The 19,648-nt window shown below is 40.9% G+C and overlaps 1 protein-coding gene across 1 annotated transcript; it reads left to right on the top strand.

The window, feature by feature from the left end:
• The first annotated feature begins 17,172 nt into the window (after positions 1–17,172).
• Positions 17,173–19,129, top strand: foxl2l (forkhead box L2-like). Its single transcript, XM_042409408.1, has one exon. It carries the CDS (start codon positions 17,823–17,825, stop codon positions 18,615–18,617), a length of 795 nt encoding a protein of 264 aa, XP_042265342.1. The 5' UTR covers positions 17,173–17,822; the 3' UTR covers positions 18,618–19,129.
• Positions 19,130–19,648: the final 519 nt, after the last annotated feature.

Genomic DNA, 19,648 nt, shown 5'->3' with positions numbered 1-19,648 from the left:
TCATCTTATTGCAGCTCTACGATGCAGAGCCTTGCCTCCACGTGTAGGGAGGAACCCAGACAGTATGAAATGGAGCGGAAGGTATGAGCAGAGAAGAGGATGAAAGACAAAATGGTAGAAAGGAGCAGACAGGGTCACAGATGTGACATTACACTAACAATAGGAGCGGCAGGGGTAAAAGTGTGCAGACGTCCCATCTTGGGCAAAGCTGTCTCCCAGCTGTTTGGGTCACCTGTCTATTAAAAGGGAACATATTTCTTGGTATCTACAGAAAGAGAGACAGATTTATTGGGACTACAAGGGAGAAGCCTTAAAGTGGGTCGATTATTAGACCAGCGCCAATAAATCACTTTTCTTGTTGTTTTAGGAGGTCTCACTCTTCACAAGCTTGTTGATAGAGGTCAGAACAGATAAGAACAGCATAATGTAAGGTTGTCATAAGCGCAGCTGATTCATATGCAAATCACAAATGACATGAAAACATTTTTGAGTCTCATATTTTATAAGGACTTGTATCTGGCAGGTATTGTGTTGTTTAGGACCACACGGCGGGGGCTTTACATTAAAGCCCAGACAGATATTGAAGTGACCTCCAGCCCTTTCCTGTACTCAGGCGGCCCCATTCTAAAACAAAGCAGACATGACAAGAGAAGAGAGGAGAAATCAGATGGCTTAATTGTTCCTTGACAATTAGACCATCACTCAAGAGAACATTGAGCAACCGAGCAAAAGTAGCAAAGGGAGGAGGCGGCTGAAGAAAAGGATGAAAGAAGAGGGCACTAAAACACCCACTGAGTGAGAGGGAGTGAGGGGGAAAGAGGGAGAGGGCCCTGCTATTGAGGGCCCGACAGGGCAAAAGGAGCAGAGAGCAGTTTACAATACTGTACAATGCTGTTCTGCACCATTAAGTGGCATGGAGGGCAGGGCTGGGACAATGGGCTTCTGTCCCAGAGGAGAAGGCCAGCAGCTCCAGAGGAGTCCTCCTTTTCAGCCCATATGGTTGTGGCCACCTCACAGGATGCTCCTCTCACCGTGGCCGCATGCTCAGCATCTGGACACACGAGGTCCACCGTCTCTCCTCGGTGACCACTGCAGCCTCGTGGAGGGGCGACAGAGTCTCCCTGGTAACAGTGTGGTGATACACAAGGATTCAGGGCAGCACTCAAGAGATTAAGGAAAGGAAGTAATTCTAGAGGGAATGAAATCCCAATTATGTTGGATTTAGAATCACAAAAATCACTCAGCAAATGCCCCAACAGGACTGGAAAACAGGGAGCCAGAAGTACCAAGACCAGTATTAGGCCCACGCGGATAACAAGCTTAGGTTACTCAAGGAAGCTCACCAATACATCAAATAAAAATCTTTGCAGAAAGTATTTTAAATAGCACAGAAGAACTCGCTGCTATTCAAGTAGTCTGGCTGAAAAGTTTCCACATTGTTGACATCAAAGTAACTAACCACTAATAACCTGCACATAATTTCTAATTTATTTACCATTTCATGGAGGTCTGCCCTTGTGTATTGTTATATGCATTTTTTGCATGTAAATGTGGACATGGACAGTCTGCAACAGACATAGTTTTACAAAAGCTTTTGTCCAATAAGTTGCTTTTTAAAGAAATGTCCAAATGCTTCTAAACACAAGCAGATGCATGTCCAAACCATTTACATTACTTTAGCTAGTGTATTTCCTCCACGGTCAGAGCAACTGTGACTCCTGTCTCCTTTGGACCACTGACAAAGAGCTGTCAGAATGATGGATTATGAAGCTGCCGCCTGAATTTCAAACAAGGGACCTGCCTTAACTCCTGTCCATCTTTAAACAGACCCACAAACCCCCTCAAAAGAGAAAAAAATATAAGCCGAGCGACTGAGAGAGAAAAGAAGTTGGGGGTGAGCCGAAAGAAGAGGAATCTTAACAAGTGTTTACCCTCTTTCTGTTGCCAAGCTGTGGAGCAATAACCTACCGTAGCGAAAGGCAGCGCCTGATCCAGGAAGAAAGGCCTCGGCCTGCGGGGTCAGGGGTCACTAACTCTACCATTGTCTCTGACAGCGCAAGCACACTCCAGCTTTTCTCCAGCTTTCAAAAGCCTGTGATGGGGGTGGGCACATAGGCCTGAAAACACTGGGTCAGGACCAGGGGCTTTATGGTAGTCGGGGAAGAAAGATTTGGACCCCAAAGGTTAAATGAAGAGCGAAAGGGCCCTTCTGTCCAATTACTGAGGGACAAATGCTCTCTGTGACCCATCAGGGTCAAAGTTCAGCGGAGGCTTTGGTAGCGGCACACTCTGGCTTTTTGTGGACCAGATGAGATGAACCTCCGCTGTGTTTATCTAAGTGACACCCTGCCCAATAGTAAAAGTATAAATAATATGGGAGCTTGTGTGCTGCCACTTAGCAGAATTAATTTATAGACCAGGACTGAGGGGGGTCAAGCTTTTTAACACAACTCTTAGATACACGCTGGCCCAATTAATGTAAAGGCTGCACATTCATGGCGTCTTTTAAGGATTAAATGAATAAAATTACCCATCATGACCATCTCAGAGACAAATTCTGAGAAAATGATGTCAGAAATTAGTTTATATAGTGAAATAAGTGGTAAATAGTATTGCTTTCAACTTTTCTAATATATTCTGAGATGCATACAGTTCTGGAAAACACAAGTTGTGCAAAATTATGCATTGATGAATGAAATTCCCCCTTCTTAGAGCTCTCAGCCAAGCTAGCCAGTAGTTCTCCTAATTATGTGCCCATCTCAGTCTCAGGCGGCACTTGTGGTGTTAATACCTGCTGACACAAAGGCCCAGTGTAGCAGCATGGTGAGAGTGTCCCATATCCGGAGATGGCTGGATTAGACTGTTCCTGAACCACTTCCTCCTGAGCCCATGGGCCGCCAGGGATTAAGTCAGTGAATTTAATCATCCGCACTTGTTAGGTTAACAAGCAAAGTACAATCATATTACAAGATTCAGCCCTTTCTTTTTCCAACCTCTTGCACAGCAGTGAGTGCCAAACTTTGTACTGAATTCACAGTATTGTACTTTTTTTCAAAGTTTTGCTCCTTCTGTCTAGGAACTGTCACAATCATGATTACATTAGTTATGTTTATGTACAATTTAATGTAAGATCAGCTACCATGCATTAAGTTTGCCATCATTTTGATGACTAGTAGATGGGGGTTTTCTGACACAACTTAACCTCACCCTTCTCCCCTGCAAGTGAGAAGGTAAAACAGTCTTAAAGGGTTAAAAACAAAAACAAAAACAAAAACAGCAAAACTCGACAACTACATGTGTTTTTTGAGTTTTCACACTTCACTTTTAAAACAAAATTGAAGCCCATTTTCATAGAAATCCCAGTAAACTTCTGCAGCACAGAGTCATAGTGAGGCCACTACAAAATCTCTCAGAAAGTCCAGAAATGAACCTGAGAACAATCCATCAAAGCCCTGAGATGCAGTCGCCTGGAACACACTGGGCGCTATGAAAGCTTTAAATCTCTTCCTCTGTGGAATCCATTTAACATGCCTTTGCCACACTCCACCCAGGGGGTGCTTGGGCTGGATACCAGGCGTGGTACCACAGGGATAAATTATGCATCCAGTGTTTGTGTGTGTATATTCTTGCTTGTGTTTTTTATGTGAGTGAATGTGAGTCAGCGTTGTGGATGTAGAGGATTTTCCTCTCTCTGGGACTCCTCTCTGCAGGCCCTCTCCGTCCCTCATGAGCCAGCATAAGCCTGTTGGACACACATTGGAGCAGTGAAGGGGAGTCACTGGGAGTGAGCCAGTCTCCCAGGGTCTTACAGGCCCTTAGAAGGCGCGGGATGACCTTTAATCAGGGATCAGGAGCCCAGACTGCAGCTGGAGGCCCACAGGAGCCTTGCTTACGCCCGAACCCCAGGTCACACTCCCAGCTGGCCGTCCACCATGAGCCAGGACACTGAGGCAACCTTAGGCCGGATGAAGCGCTCAATGCAGGCATGAGGTGTACATTTATGATGGAGTCTTAAGATTAATCTGTAAGATCTTCATCCACACACTCTGAATAATGTCCAGTGGTGAGAGTGGAGAGTTTTGATCTACCAACTATTATAATGTAGTTCTGCCCACATGATATTTTTAATGGGTTTTTGATTCCCCAGGATTTGATTTCCCCAGGACCAATCAAATGTTCTGGCTATGATTTGGGGAAAACCCTTTTGGTGAATTTGCTTTCATTGCTCTCCTATCTGAAGCGGCACCATATAAGTTAGTGCCATGACAAGATGGTTGGGTGTATTGGGGTGATGAGCTATTGAAATGAATGACATGCTGAAAGTGCCACCACTTGGGGGTCAAGATGTTTGCTAGATAAATTGGTGCACATACCGGGAGCACACACAAATTTTGTTCTTGCATTTTTAAAATTAAATTAATTACAACAGTACACTTAAAGGGGTACTCCAGTGATCAATAGTACACTTTTGGTCAAAATCAAAGTAGCAGAAACCAGGATATCCTGACCTTTAGTCCCTATGGGTCAAGCTCCAAAAGCTCTGCATCCTACATTTCCCATAATACAACTCAAGCTGAGATAACCCTAATGACATCAAAAACTTCAAACTTTTTGATTCTTTCAGAGGTTGAGTAGTACTCCTATTGACAAGTGAACAGAACTTCACATGTGTAAAATCAGTGGAGTGCCCCTTTAAACACATAGAGATGTCGCCTCACACTGATGGCAGAAACCAAAACACGCGTCTGTTTAAACAAGCAGTTGGTGTTGATGTAATGAAAGAAAAACACAAGATGAAAATTTATGGATCTTTGTTCCTGGCTGGTTGCCATCTCTTAAACTTCGTCATGGTTCATCTAAGTTGCACGTGGCGTGTCATTCGCTCCTCTTTTGCCAACAATCTTTCCCACTCTTTTAATCTAATAGAGGCAAAAATGACAAGAAGATTCACACAAACTCTCTCATTCTGTGCCAAGTAGAATTAACCAGACCCTCCCCACAAACACACACACACACACACACGACCTTTCCCCGTAGACATACACCCACAGATGCCCTACCACACACACTCCTGCCATCTGGGGGAATGCAACCCCCCTCCTCTCGCCCTCTCTCCATCACCCACCCCGAGGATTAGCCCCCTACCCCCACCTCTCTGCGCACTACCATCCCCTCTTGCCCTATTATCATATTTGATCCACAACTACCCCCCTTTACTTATTTCACCCTCCCACATGCACCACCAGCAAGGCATGCCCCCTTTTCTTTGGCCACTCTCAGGGAGAAGAAGAGGAGGATGAAGAGGCAGGGGCTTTCATGGGGAACAATCTGCCAGGGAGACGAAGAATGAGCGGGCACTCAATTAAGGGCTGCCCATTGAGCCTGCGGAGTGAGCCTGAATGTGGGCCCCTCCAAAGGAATGGAGTCCCATGAATAGATTGTGGGCCTTCATGAAATATTAAAGAGCGGACGGATTTCCCACAATATTTGTACACCTCCCTTTGTGGGGATTTCTCCCTCCATTGAGCCTGAAACTGTTAACACATCCGCTCTGAAGCATGGCCCGCAGACTGTGCTAAAGAGCCCCACGGTCTAAGCATCAAACGCTCCCCACCCTTACCTCTCTCTCTCTCTCTCTCTCCCTGTTGCTCTGTCTGTCTCTTTCTCTTTGTCTTTCTCTCCCTATCTCTCTCCTTCCCTTTCTCCCTCCGTCTTCCTGCCCATGAGCTATTCATGGAGGGGATTACAGCAGTTTTAATGACCACCTGTCCTTGCTCCAGCACTGTATTGTGCCATGCCAGGCCAAGCAGCAAGCATCCCCCTGGTATTAAAAGGTCATAACGCTAACTGGTGACCCTTGTCTCCACCAACACAAGCCTGACAGCTAAAGCCACCCAGACAGGTAACGGCCACAATCGCCCCCCAATCATTAATCACCTTGAACCCACCCAAAATCCTGTGTGTGACAAAAACAAAGCTTTAACATGCAGAACGATGAACAAAAGTGGCTGCTGTGCTTTGTTGAGCTGAAGTGATCTTTCGCTCTCCTACTTGTGTAAAACACCGCACTACTGTACTTGAGTATTATTCTTAATTGTGACCCAGTAAAAGTTAAGAACAAGTGCTTCCGTCTGGCATACTCATCTTGTCGCTTTTCCCTTTTTTTTTGTCTCCGCTCTTTACTCTCTGTCCATCTTCCTCTCTCCTTCTCTTTCTCTCTCTCTCTCACACACACACACAGGGATCAGGTTGAGTGGAGCTGTATAGAGAGCGAGGGCTATGTGGTTAAGTAGGTGGTTAAAGCTGCCATTAGCATCAGAATAGCCACATATTCCTGCCGTGAATCAACATTAGTTCATGTCAGAATTGAGGGGTTGAGGATGGGCCAAAAATTAAAGATCACAGTGCAAATGACATGTGTACTTGGTACATAGTTTGAGTCATGGTGTCTTTTTTAAAGAATATTTATTGGTATTTTGCCTTTATTTGAAAGTGCAGAAAGATAGGAAACAGGGGTAGCGAATCTACAGCTGGAATCGAACCGCAGATGTTGCTGCTATATCACGGAGCTACCAGTAGAGGCTACCAACCTCTGGATCTTGGGACTAGAATTTAAAATACAATTCTATAGATTTGACCACTTCTTGTACACACAACACAAGTTTTTGTGATGGAAAAAATATTCTCTTACATATCTGCAATGGTATCAGCCATGCAGATTGTTGTGGTTTTATTTGCCTGGTTTTAAGACATCCATCTCTGAGATATCTGCTTCCACTCCAATTTTATGGAGATGAACTTCCAAAGAAACGGTCACAGTTGATATTGTGTTTTGTGGGTTATCCAGAGTAACAGGAAGACTTTCTGTTGTAAATTTATTTACTCAATAGATAATTACTCAATAACATTCCATACACCTTCATTGTATTGGAGATGCAGCAGAAAACTGAAGGAAATGTCGAAACATGTTCAAGCAAAACCAAAAGTATCTGCATGGCTGGACATCCATAGAAGCAAGTGAGATGGTTGAAGTGAACTGACGTGATTCTTCCATTTTTCAGCTTGTTCACATCAATCAGGAAGTTTAACCGTGTAGGTGAAGAAAGTTAGTAACAAATATGTGGTTGCATGAAGTCCGGCTGCCCACTCCAGCGGAGCCCCAGCTGTGGAGCACATTGAGTGCAGGCCCTTTGGTCTGGCCTCCATATGCTGGGGTCTGGGGTCCAGGCTGTCAACGTAGCTCCAGCACATGGAGGGCAGTTGGGGGGCACATGGGGGGGAGGGTGGTGGGGTTCTGGGGTAGAGGTGGAGGGGGCAGCCGCTCGACCAGCATTGTACCAGGAGGACAAGAGCTGAGCAAGACCCAGCAGGAGAGTGGGGGGCCTTTTCTAAAGAGCGATCAACTGGAGCTCCTTTTCTCACACCCCGCTCACTTACCCTGCTCTGTATCTCCTCCTCACCCTCCCTCTTTCCTCTACCCTCCCCTCCTTTCCTTGGCAGATTGATACACTGGCTGAAATGTGATTTTCTTGTGTCTCTCTTATGAAACTGCATTCTCCCCCTTTGATTCCCCTTCCCACCCACTCATCCCACTAACCTATTCTCCGCTGGAATTAAATCGAGCCACGCCGCTTTGTTTTTCAATCATCTTGTCCACATCAAAGTCACTCATGAGGAGGATGGTAGAAAGGAGAAAAGGGGCCAGGGATGAGACAAATCTCTTTGGCTTTTTCCTCACACAATGCTTCTCATTTGAATTCCCCCATATATTGCAGATCACTGTTCTGAATGGTGCCCCTGATGAAGTGTTGTTTTTGTGGTTCCTCACATGAATTCCATAGACCCCGGGGATACATTTTCCTCTTTTTGTTTTTGACTTCAAAGTTATCTGGAACGGGACGTGTTGGAATGAAGAAACCGTGGGGTCACCAGGTCCAACGCTGGATGTTGTTTACCAACCTTCTCACCAAGTCAAGCAGCATTAAAACTATGGAGTCACCACGGGACATAACACGAGACATTTTTCAAGCATTGAGGTGTTTTCATGGCTGAACCCATGTAACGGGCAAAACATTCTTCCTACTTTTGCTTGGGTTAAAAGAAGGCCCCTTTGTTTTGATGATCTTTTAATTCACGGGTTACACCCCACAGTCTATCAACACATAAAGGATCATCCAACCTACATCTTTGGACCTTGTTTTTTATGTTTAGAGTCATGGCATGGGATTATAAAGGCATAAACCTGCTGCATTTTCTCTATTTAAGTGTGCAAAAACACATGAAAATCTGCCATATGTGTGTCTGTTGAGCTGCTTCACCTGGTATGATACCACAAGATAAACCTGTAAAAACAAAATACATTATTATGAGCATTATTATCATGTTCCTGAATGTTTGTGTTTTCAATGTCAATCAATCCAAACTCAGCAGGTTTCAGAAAAATTGAAAAACAAATTCTCCTGCAGCCTTGAAGAGTGTTGATCTGCTGCCCTCTGCTGCCAGAATTTAGAAATACAGAACCAGAAAATGACTGTTTAATGTTGTCTACCTTATATTAACACAGAAACTATTTGAATTTGTTTTATTCACTTAAGGTGGAGACATGGGAACATTTTCTACATTAAGAGGTTATGCTAAACTTAAAGTCTCATTTTATGATGCATGTTCATTGTATTTAATTATCCTATTTTTCATGTATCACTCATCAAATGTAGTCACACTGTGATTGAGATTAAAGGGGGCTTCGATTCTGGCCTTTACTGACCCTCCAACTCAGCATTTCATCCGTAATACAGAGACAATCTGCATGAACTGAATTACAGTTTTCTTTTCAATTCACCTCCACAAGATGGCATAGCAGAGTAACAAATGGACCATTACTGTAAGCGTATTCTGTAAGTGCATGAGAAATTTTTGCCTACCTAAGACTTAAACCAAGAAGAAGAAATGATATTCTAATTCCTTTAAACAAAACCAATCTGAAATCTATTTTTTTACTAATAGAATTAACCAACTGCTTGGGCGAGCTATGCCAAACAGCTGAAAAGGCTGCTGTGCAAAATAAAAAATACAACAAAAAGAAAATTCATGCAGGAACATGCATAGCGATTATTCATGCAAGTTTGGTATTTGGCGATCGTCTTATCATATAAATGTGATCTGACCAAAGTCACACAGCTCCTGCCAACTGGGAGAGGCTCAGTTGAGGCAGATAGAAATCATTTGTCAGTGAGATGTCACAAGCCTCACTGCTATCTGAGATCAGCTTCTGTATTCCCAGCTGCAGAAAGAGGCAAGAGTACACTGTTGCAAAAACTTTGCATAACAGCTTGAAATCAAGGGTACACGTGTGGCAGCAGGTTGATCAGGAGTGAGGAAGGAAACAAGTCAAACAGGAAGCTCTCAGCTTGATTCTGTCCAGTAATTTTTCGATAAGAGGCGATAACAGGTCTCTTAAGATGACGATGTCAGCAAGAGTGTAAAGTATAAATTGAAAAATAGCAGCTTATAAAACACTATATTTGTCATTAACAGGCTATCAAATGATACATCGAGGCTGTAGATGGTGATCATTCTGGTAACAAAGAAGCTGTCAGCATGCAAACTGTCACTGAGGAATCCTTGTTGGGTTTATCTTGGCAGACATCTTATTTTTGTAATTGACAAAAGAGTGCAACAGTGTTATTTTACCTGAGACTGAGACATTTTGTCTCCAACATGACGGCATGCATTGGCTCATGATTGATAACGGCTTTGTAAGACAGCTATTCGGAGGAAATCTTAATAACTGTCAGTGGGCACGTTTGCAGTCATTCACAAGTAACTACATGTGAGTACCCATGTCAAACAACAGATAACACAAATCTGACATGGTGGAAATCATACACACCAATATTATCATCTTCTATTCATTCAGGAGTCTCTGCTGGCAGTTTAGGCATGATGTGCAAACAATAGAGGAGTAGATGTTAGAGTTGGGAGTGGTTTACTGGAGACATGTGCTGCATGGCCTGACTGGCACAGAGCTGGTTGACAGGCAATCATGTAGAACCCTACAAAGGGATGCATTGTGGGAGGAGGCACGGGTCAGTGGCGTTGTGAACTGAACAGGGAACTCGAGTATCTCATCACCTGAGAGAGCGCCGCACCCAGCATGGGAATTCAGCCAACCAGCAGTGTCAGAGGAGAGAAGGAAATTGCTGTATTTATGACCTGTGAAATTTTCCTTCATACATCATTTTTCTATATCATGTCCAGAGTAGTGGGGACATGTGAAATGAGACAAATGATTTTGTATTACATTGACATAATGAATTGTGCACCACTTGTTTTGACTGTTATGTTGACTTTTGCCTGAGCGCCCATCACATCAGATGAAATGTGTTGTTTGGTCTGTCACTGAGACGCAGAGTTAACAGAAGGGAGCAAGGTTTCTTATAATCCGTGGATTAGGGAAGTCTGGGAGTGGTGCCTGAAATGACTACTGTAAGTCCAGGAGTCGGCTGTGGTTTGTCACATGTGCTTGTGTTTAGACAGAAGCCACAACACATACTGTCATTTCCTTTTATCAGTGATCACAGCTTTGCAGGTGCCCTGGTGAGTCAGATTTCATACCTGCTTGTCCCCACAGCAGTCAAACTACGCTTGTTTATTTTTCCACATACAGTAGATTTCATTCAGTAATTACTTCCTGATTAACCTGAATTTCACAGAATAAAAACAAAATTTTTTTATGGTTTGTCACGTTCGTCGTACAGAAAATAACAAAATTACCCATGTTGGTTTTCCTCACTATTAAAAATTGTATCTGAACAATGAAATCATAAATTTCCTTTGTTTACCACACATAACCTGCCAGCTTTGAAGAATATCATTTACCATTTCTTATTTGTATTGTATGTTGTTTTTAGATGATTAGAGGTGATCTGTCTTTTTTCACAGAGAACATTTTGACATGTCATAGTAGGAAAAGAACAGGTGTAAATAATAAAATGAATGATGGCCGAATGCCAATTAGCTGCTTCAGTTTCAGGCTCCTGGTATCGTGCATGCTGGCTCACTGTCACACTGTTTTGCCTTACTGGGTTTCTTGTATAAAACAGAAATATTGTTAATGTCGTTAGAAAGACCTGTGCTTTTCCTACCATGTCATGTCAAAATGTCAATAAAATGTCTATGAAAAAAGACTATTGTAGAGGTTTTACCAGTGATTCTTCTGAGAACATTTACTTAAGTAAAAGTAGCAACACCACAATGAATAAATACTCAATTACAAGTCCTGCATTCAGAATCTTACTAAAGTAGAAGTATTGGCTGCAAAAATGTACTCAAAAGTAAAAGTACTCATCATGCAAAATGGCCCCATTTAGAGGGTTATATTTATCACATATATATGTATATATTGATGGAATATTAACACTGATTCATTGACATGTATAGTCCATAGAACATTTTAATGAGGTCAAGGTAGTAAATTTAAAAACTGTTGGGTAGTCTAATCTATAACAGGGTTCATTTATAAACTGATCATTTTACATATAAAATATTGATCTGAAACGTAGGTATTAACTATAGCTGTGAAATAAATGTAGTAGAGTAGTGGAGTGGAAGCACAAAGTAGCATAAAATAAAAATACTCTAGTAAAGTACAAGTAGCTCAAAATTGTACTGAAGTACTGTACTTGAGTAAATAAACTTACTTACTTTCAACCAATGGGTTTAACAGAAATAAGTAACATCACCGCAAAACTAGAGAAGAGACTCAAAACTGACTTATAGAAGTAGGTAACAATTATAACAATCACAAGTGAAAAAAATAAAACAACCATTTTATACCAGTAATAATCCATCTGCTGACCTGTGTGGTGATATTATTATTATTATAAGGAATAAAAATGTGTAGCTTAGAAAATGTTGAGCATCACTCATCTCACTTCCAGACATCAGGGTATCCTGTTGCCTCAACCTCAACAGGATCGGACCATTTGCAGCCTTGTAACACACACACACACACATACACACACACACACACACACACACACACACACACACACACACACACACACACACACACACACACACACACACACACATACACACACACACACACACCATTCAAGTTTTCCACCCATGTCAGCAAGCAGGAAGAAAAAGGTGTTGAGCCACCTGATATGTTAAAAGGAGCTGGTGATCTGGAGTGCAGCTGTGCAGCCACCATCTGTGCATAAAAGGTATTTGTGGTATGACTCCAGAGAAGTTCCTGATTGTAGCAAGTTTAAAGTCAACACTATTTCTTTCAAGCGCTCATCTTAACTGCTGGTAGGATGCCAAAAACCTGTGCACGGAGAACTTAGATGTGGAGGAAGTATTATAATCTTTGAGTTAAGTAAAATAACCAATAGAACAATCTAAAAGTCCTTAATTCAAAATCACACTTTAGCAAAAGTACAAATGTATTATCAGCAAAATATCAAGTAAAAGTGCTCGTTCTGAGGAATGGCTGATAATTTATTGTACATTGTTATTATTGATGCATCAATGCATAAGAGACCTTTTACTGTTGTAGCTGCACAATGCGGAGCTAGTTTATTTGCTACTTTATTCACTGTTAGGTAGTTTAATTTAGTGTTTCTGAACCTTGGGGCTCAGGAAAGTCATAAAGTCACAATATAAATCTGAGGGGTTGTGAGATGATGAATAAAGCAGGAAAGAAGAAGAAAAAAAGCTTTGTGACATAAATTTGTATTCATGTTTTTTGTTAAACACTGTAGGACCTTTACAATATTTATTACATGTTAAGATATTTTTCAATAAACTGCATATCAAATAGTGTATATAGTGCTGCGAGTTTTATCAGCTTTGTCAAGTTCTTCCTTTCTAAGCTTATCAGTCCGTGACCAGAATTAGCATATTTTTAAATGATTGTTTTGTCCAACACAAGTGCACATCACTGAGTTATAGGGTGTGACATCTTTGCTGCTACTACAGCTCATCAGATATAAATAACCAGCATCAAGGACAAACTTTAAATCTGATAATCATTTGATCTGAGAGACGTGCTTTGAGGGCCTTTAATTGATGCGGGAGAACTCTGTGTGGGACGCGATACTAAACCAAATCCATCCTGCGAAACTCGCCTGAAATTCATCCAAACCCAAACAGATCACACCCTCCACTTATGTATATTTATTATATATTTTTTAAATATTTCTTTTATTTATATTTCTTTTCTTTTCTTCACATTCTGTCCCTTGTTCCCTTTCTGTGTCCTTTTATGTTTTGCAAACCAATATCATCTCTTGTTGCCTTTGTATTTATTAGTGTGTCCATATTGTCTATATATGTATGTATGCACTTGATGAATTAAAAAAAAAAGATCAATACAGAAATTTAATGTTAAGGTTTTAATACCAGCAGTGTTCAAATATGACTTGTCTTCTAAAGCAGAACTAGGTGTTTAGGTTTAGTTTAGGAAGTGAGGCAACCAATCATGTTTAGTTTCCTTGATAGAGAGAATGATAACATTATATTTGCATATTTACTAGAAAGAGAAGCGTCCATATCTGCCTTATCTTTCATTGTTTCAATAGTTTAATTCTTGTGTCTAAATAAAAAGCAAAAAAAAATCTTTAAATCTGACCTTAATTGATGTGGGAGAATGCTGTGTAGGATGTGATATTCATAAAAATAGTGCATTTCATTGAGAATAAAAAAAAGAACTGAAAAGCTTTAAGAGATGTTCTGAACAGACGTCATTTTATAGTCAACTGGAGTGAATCACTTTAAAGGTAAAGACTGTATCACTTGAAGCAGTGCTGCAGCCTTGAATTTTTTTTTTCTGGCTGAGACTTGAGGGCTTTTTGAGGGCTGTAACTCTTCATTTCTTATATTATCTAAGCCCAACCTTCATACTCTTTGTTTTTGGCAGTTTTGCTGCATTCTTTTTAAGTCTCAGATAGCTTAAACTACACAGATTGTGTTTAGCGTGGCGCCTCGCTTTGCTTACATGACATCAGGAGGTAAATCTAGCTTTCTCTTGGAAAAAACAAGCACAGTGTGCTGTCCAGTTACCTTTTGTCATTTTTATTAGATATTAAAAATCTAGGAAATCAGAGATGGAAGTGTAATAGAGCACAGGAGACACATGTCTGACAGAATTCATTCCTGCTTAGCTTGTGAGCATAATTTACTTAAGAAGCAGGAAAAGTGAATCATTGACTTTCTCTCTCTCTGAATTTTTGAAAGAGTCTTGAACATCATGATGGGCATCCTGTAGCTGTGATGGTGCTTTTTTCATTAATTTTCCTTTAATTACATGCACAAAGTTGTCCAGTGTCAGATCAGACTATTTACAGCACACAGTGGCTTGAAACTTTCCTTGTCTTTATTTTTTATCGACTTCAATATTATTCACTTGATCCTTGAAGTATGAAGTTTTTGGTCTGCTGAGAGAAATATCAGCATTTTTATGACTATATCATTACTGCAAATGGAAAATTGTAGATTTTGTGTGTTATTTTATTCATATTTCACTGTCATGTCACCACTATAAGTGTCACTGGAGACCATGAGATCATGATTATTATGAATTATCATGATGTTTCAATACACTTTACAGCAGTAAAACAATATTAAAAGAGATTAAGTTTAAAATATTTAAGGATCTGAGTGACACTTATCCATAACAGCTGAGTTCATAATTATGGATTAATAGATTATTATGGACTAATGCTGCATGTTTTCAGATTGAAAGATCAAATTTAAAAACTACTAAGAGTCATGATCTCCTTGATTTTGTATTGAACTTTATTCAAGAAATGAATGGTCAAGGTTACCAATACTTATACACCACTGGCCGACACCAAACAGTGTTAGTAGTTTTCTTTTTAGTACAGTTAATATAAAAACATGTCAGGAAATAACATAATACAGTTTTTTGTTTTCACACGTTATGGCTTTTTTGACAGTTGTTTGGTCATTTAAGTGCACTTATTTCAGTTAATGTTCTGTCTTTAACTCTCTTGTCTGCTTTAAATGATGTTCTACCTTCATTGTTTTTCATGGATCCACAGTGAATCCTCCTATTGTCAAAAGATGCTGCGCCATCAAAGATGGCTTCTTATACTGTGACCAGCAGGAAACGGAAGAGGCGAAATGCCAGGTGGGAGTCTGCTTTTTGGGATCCAGTTAATTTAGTACATTTAGTTGTTTTTGTTTGTCAGCTAGATGGTGATTATAAATGCTTTCTTGGCTTAAATCGTTGTTTGTATTAAGGTTAATTGGTAGTATAAAGTTAATTGTTTATCCCCCCCCCTCCTTTTTAACCTCCTTTTTGTTAGGTCACTTATGTTCAGTCCTAAGTTGCTTTTTAGTTGCCTTCAATTTAAGTTAAATGTGTGCAAGTTTTTCAAATTATTTTCTTAAATAATTACTTACTTTGTTCATTTGAAATAAGGTTGTAAACAAATTATTATTTTTGCTTCTCACACCTGGTGTCCATGAGCCTTACCGCTTGCTCCCTGCAGGCTCCCTTTTAATACACTAACACTGATAACTGGCCATCTTGAAATGCCCTCTAATCTTTGCCAAAATCATACTGTAGTTGCTTTTCCACAATAGTTGCTCACTTTTTGAGATCTGTGTTTCCGTATCAGTTCAGGGGAGACAGACTGTCTGCTGAGAGCAGGTGATCATTATCTACCAGTCTCAGCGGACAGACAGGCCTGCTGTTCATGCCTCACTGTATGTGGGTGGTATGCCGGGCCCTGATACCTGTAAGTCTCAATACTCTGCTGCCCTGTCGCATACTAAATGATGGAAATACCCAACTATCATCTACGTCTGAAGTAAGAAAACCCTGCAAGTTCTAGGGTATAATGTGTATGTGTGTGTGTGTGTGTTTGTGTGTGTGTGTGTGTGTGTGTGTGTGTGTGGGTGTGTCGGAATCATTTTATTTTATATTTAACTTGGGACAAACACCTAATAAATACAGTGTAAACAATCTCTTAATACATGCACTCACAACTTAACATATCAGACGGGGTTTTTTTATTTTACAATTTACAATGCACTTTCTTCCCCTTATTTTGCAAGTTGATGGGACAGATGCTTCAATAGACTAGACCTTATAAGTGGTTTAACTCTTTAGGAGCATAGCAATCGTAAATAGACTAACTGTTCACCAAAAAATAAAAAATAAATAAATCTTAATGAATGCACACAATCTTAACTTAAAAAGTTTGATTTGAAGGGTCATATTCTGACCCTTCATAGCACGGAGTGGATCATTTTTGACTCGGTTCAAGTTTCCCTTTATGATTAGTCTTTATACCAAATTTTGAACCACAAATATATTTTGCATCCATATATATCTTATCAATCATCATGGGTGACTAATCATTAATCATCATTAATGTTTCAGCAGAAAGAGTGTTTTCTTAAGGTTTGACACAACAACATTTTTGAATGGCAGGTCTAATTATAACCATTAAAACCATCAATCAACACTAACTGTAAACCACCTACACTCCTTATCTATCAGTTATGCACAGTCAACTCTGCACTAAGGGTATTAGTCATAAACCAAAACAACATACGGGTTTGCAAATTCAAAAAAAACAAAACTGACAAAAACTGACACTGACAGTCTCACTGACTGTGGGACTGCAGACCGATCATGGCAAAGTTCAGACGACTGTGCTGCTGTGGCTGCTGTGGCTGGCTTGTGGGGAAGGTGGGGTCACCTTTGCATGAAAGAAAGTCACAAGGACCTTTCCTCCATTTCCTTTATGTTGTCATCTTCTAATTCTTTCTCTTCAACTTCCTGTTTTTCATCTTGGAATAAGAGATCCACCAACTCAGTGAAATAGTGGCTCAGATGGTAATTGGTAACTGATGGGTTTGATTTGTTACTTTGTATAGGCTTGTTTGCAGGTGCAGATGCCCATCTGGGTGGAAACCCTGGCAAATGTAGCAATATGTTGGGGACGTGATCAGTTCACAGTGTCAAGGTGCCCATTGAACTCTGTCTCCAATGACAGAAATACACACATGACAATCTGTAGTTTCACTGTTTCAAGATTCCCCATAACCACCCTGTACCTTGATTTGACCACCTCTGGTGACTTTAAAATCCCTTTGAATTAATATGGGTCAAATCAGACCGGGAACATCCTCTATGTGGAAACATTTTTACCAGCTGTGCGAAAAATAGACTAATTTTAAAATATTTCCATTTTTGTATAATCTGGGAAAAGTAATAAAAAGTCAGGTTTAAAGAATGTCATTTAGGGTGTTTTTACTGCTTTAAAGTGTCAAAATGGGTCAAATTTGACCTGAACAGTGGGCTATGTGAACGTCAAATTTCTGTCTTTGTGGTGGCAAATCAAATTTCTAAATGTGAAATAATCCGTTAAGTGCACACTTAGGCCTACACAAACTTAACGTAAACTGCTATGTTATAAACAAATGTGTGAAATCAACTCGGTCAAAGGACAGCAATGTGTCCATCTGTGAGTGACTTTTATTCACAAAATGTTTACATAAGCCAGTCTTTGATCGCCACGCTCCAAAGCGAGAATATTTGAGACTAGCTACAATACAGTCGTGTGACCCCTTCTTCAACCTAAACAGGGAGCACAGATGTCTCTTACAGTGGCATAAACAGTGTGAGAAACTCGGCGAGATGAAAGGCGCTGATCACCGCTGCGTCCTGTACCTGTGGGCGGAGTGTTTGCACCTGCGGACTCAATCTTAGCGCTGCCTTGCTTGGCGCAGATTGCAGCTCTTTTGCCCCAGCAGGACGCACAGCGGAGACGTGAGCAATGGATGCGGATGAGAAATCCCCCGCCGACCAGGGAGTGCAGCTCCTCGACATCAGCTCCAACTCGCCCCCGTCTGAGCCCAGAGGCGCAGAGGAGACCGGCAACCCGGAGAAGCCGCCGTACTCCTACGTGGCTCTCATCGCCATGGCCATCAATGACAGCTATGACAAGAGACAAACTGTGAGCGGAATATACGATTACATCGTCTCCAAGTTCCCCTACTATGAGAAGAATAAGAAAGGCTGGCAAAACAGCATCAGACACAATCTGTCTCTAAACGAGTGTTTCGTCAAGGTGCCCAGGGAGAGCGGAGGGGACAGGAAGGGCAACTACTGGATGCTGGATCCCGCTTTTGAGGATATGTTTGAGAAGGGGAACTACCGGCGGAGGAGGAGGGTGAGGAGACCCTACAGACCCCCCAGCGTGCCTTATCCGTCCGGGAACCCCGTGGACTATCCTGAGCCGCTCTACCTGCAGCCTTACGTGAGCAGCTCCTGGAGTCTGTGCCAGCCCAGCTCATCCCAGCCGACCGGATACCGAACAGCTCAGGTTATCACCCGCAGCGTCTCCCCGAGCCCCTATTGCCCGCCACCCCACTTCCACCACTCTCCCTACGGGGCTTATCGTCACCACCAGCAGCCCGTGCTGGTACCCCACAACGGGTGTCCCTACGGCGGAGTGACCCAGCCGATGAGCCCCGACGCAGGCACCGTTTCCGTGGCATGCAACTACCAGCAGTTCACCTCCTATGCGAGGCAAGCGGAGCTGCCATTCACTCAGTCATTTGGCCTGTAAGTTATTCAAACCAACGACAGCCAGTTCACAGACTGAGAGTTATGTTTCACCATTTCAGTTCGGCTGTCATTCGTTTGTCAGTCAAAAGTTAATTGATTGGCAGTTTGATAAGGTGTAAATTTGTTGGTTGTTGGTTGATTGTTAAGTAAGCTGTTGGTTAACATTGTTTGAAAGGCTGAAGTTTCAAGAAGTCATTGCATTTGCTTCAGAAATGTCACCGATCAACTGTGAAACTGCAGGAAGACAGCTGAATTAAGTGTGAGCCTTATTGTATCCATCTTTTGTTGGAGAATTATTTTGTAACTAAATGAATTTACGTTTTTTATTTCTACTTTTTTTTTAAGAAAAAATGATTTTCTTATTTTTCTTATTTTTGAATATTTGTAACTGTATTATTTATTTCCTTTCTGTGGTTTTACCCAATCCTCTGAGCTGCTATGCAACAGTTGGTGACACTGAGAGAATGATCGGTTTTCTTATTCGATTATGAATGTTTACTTGATGTAAAATACATCACATTTGTTACAATAAAATGTTATTTTTGCATCAAATGCTTTGATTGATTGGTTTACTCCTTTACTATTCATTAGGCAATCTAGGCTATTGAATTCATTAGAGGCATTCTTTCACACCTCACATCTACATATAATATTACTTCTAATATTATACTAACTATAAGTTATGAGTCCATATTATTATTATGATTATTATTATCATCATCATTATTATCATTATTGTAGTAGTAGTCATAGTAAACAAAGGCTATAGCTACTTCCGTTTGAGTGTATGTACCTTTCCTAATTAAAGTTTTAGAGATATTGTGTGTAAGCTTCAATGATTGATTGTCCTATTAATTAATTTGCCTATTTATAGAGCGGACACAGTTTATCTTTCGAACTAATACTAGCTTTGTTGAAATTGTTAAAAAAAAAAAAAAAAAAAAAGTTTTTTCCAAAGTCTTCCAACTCTGAATAGGATGATAACGAATCAATCACTTGTTTTTGTCATGACAGAAGTATGACATCTGACAG

The sequence above is a fragment of the Thunnus maccoyii genome, chromosome 4 (assembly GCF_910596095.1).
Source record: "Thunnus maccoyii chromosome 4, fThuMac1.1, whole genome shotgun sequence".
Taxonomy (NCBI): domain Eukaryota; kingdom Metazoa; phylum Chordata; class Actinopteri; order Scombriformes; family Scombridae; genus Thunnus; species Thunnus maccoyii.
The sequence above is the reverse complement of the archived record's forward strand: the minus strand, read 5'-3'. Positions and strand labels throughout refer to the sequence as shown.

Bases quoted from the DNA above. Each gene is read 5' to 3' on its own strand.
- foxl2l (XM_042409408.1), top strand. From the start codon at position 17,823: ATGGATGCGGATGAGAAATCCCCCGCCGACCAGGGAGTGCAGCTCCTC.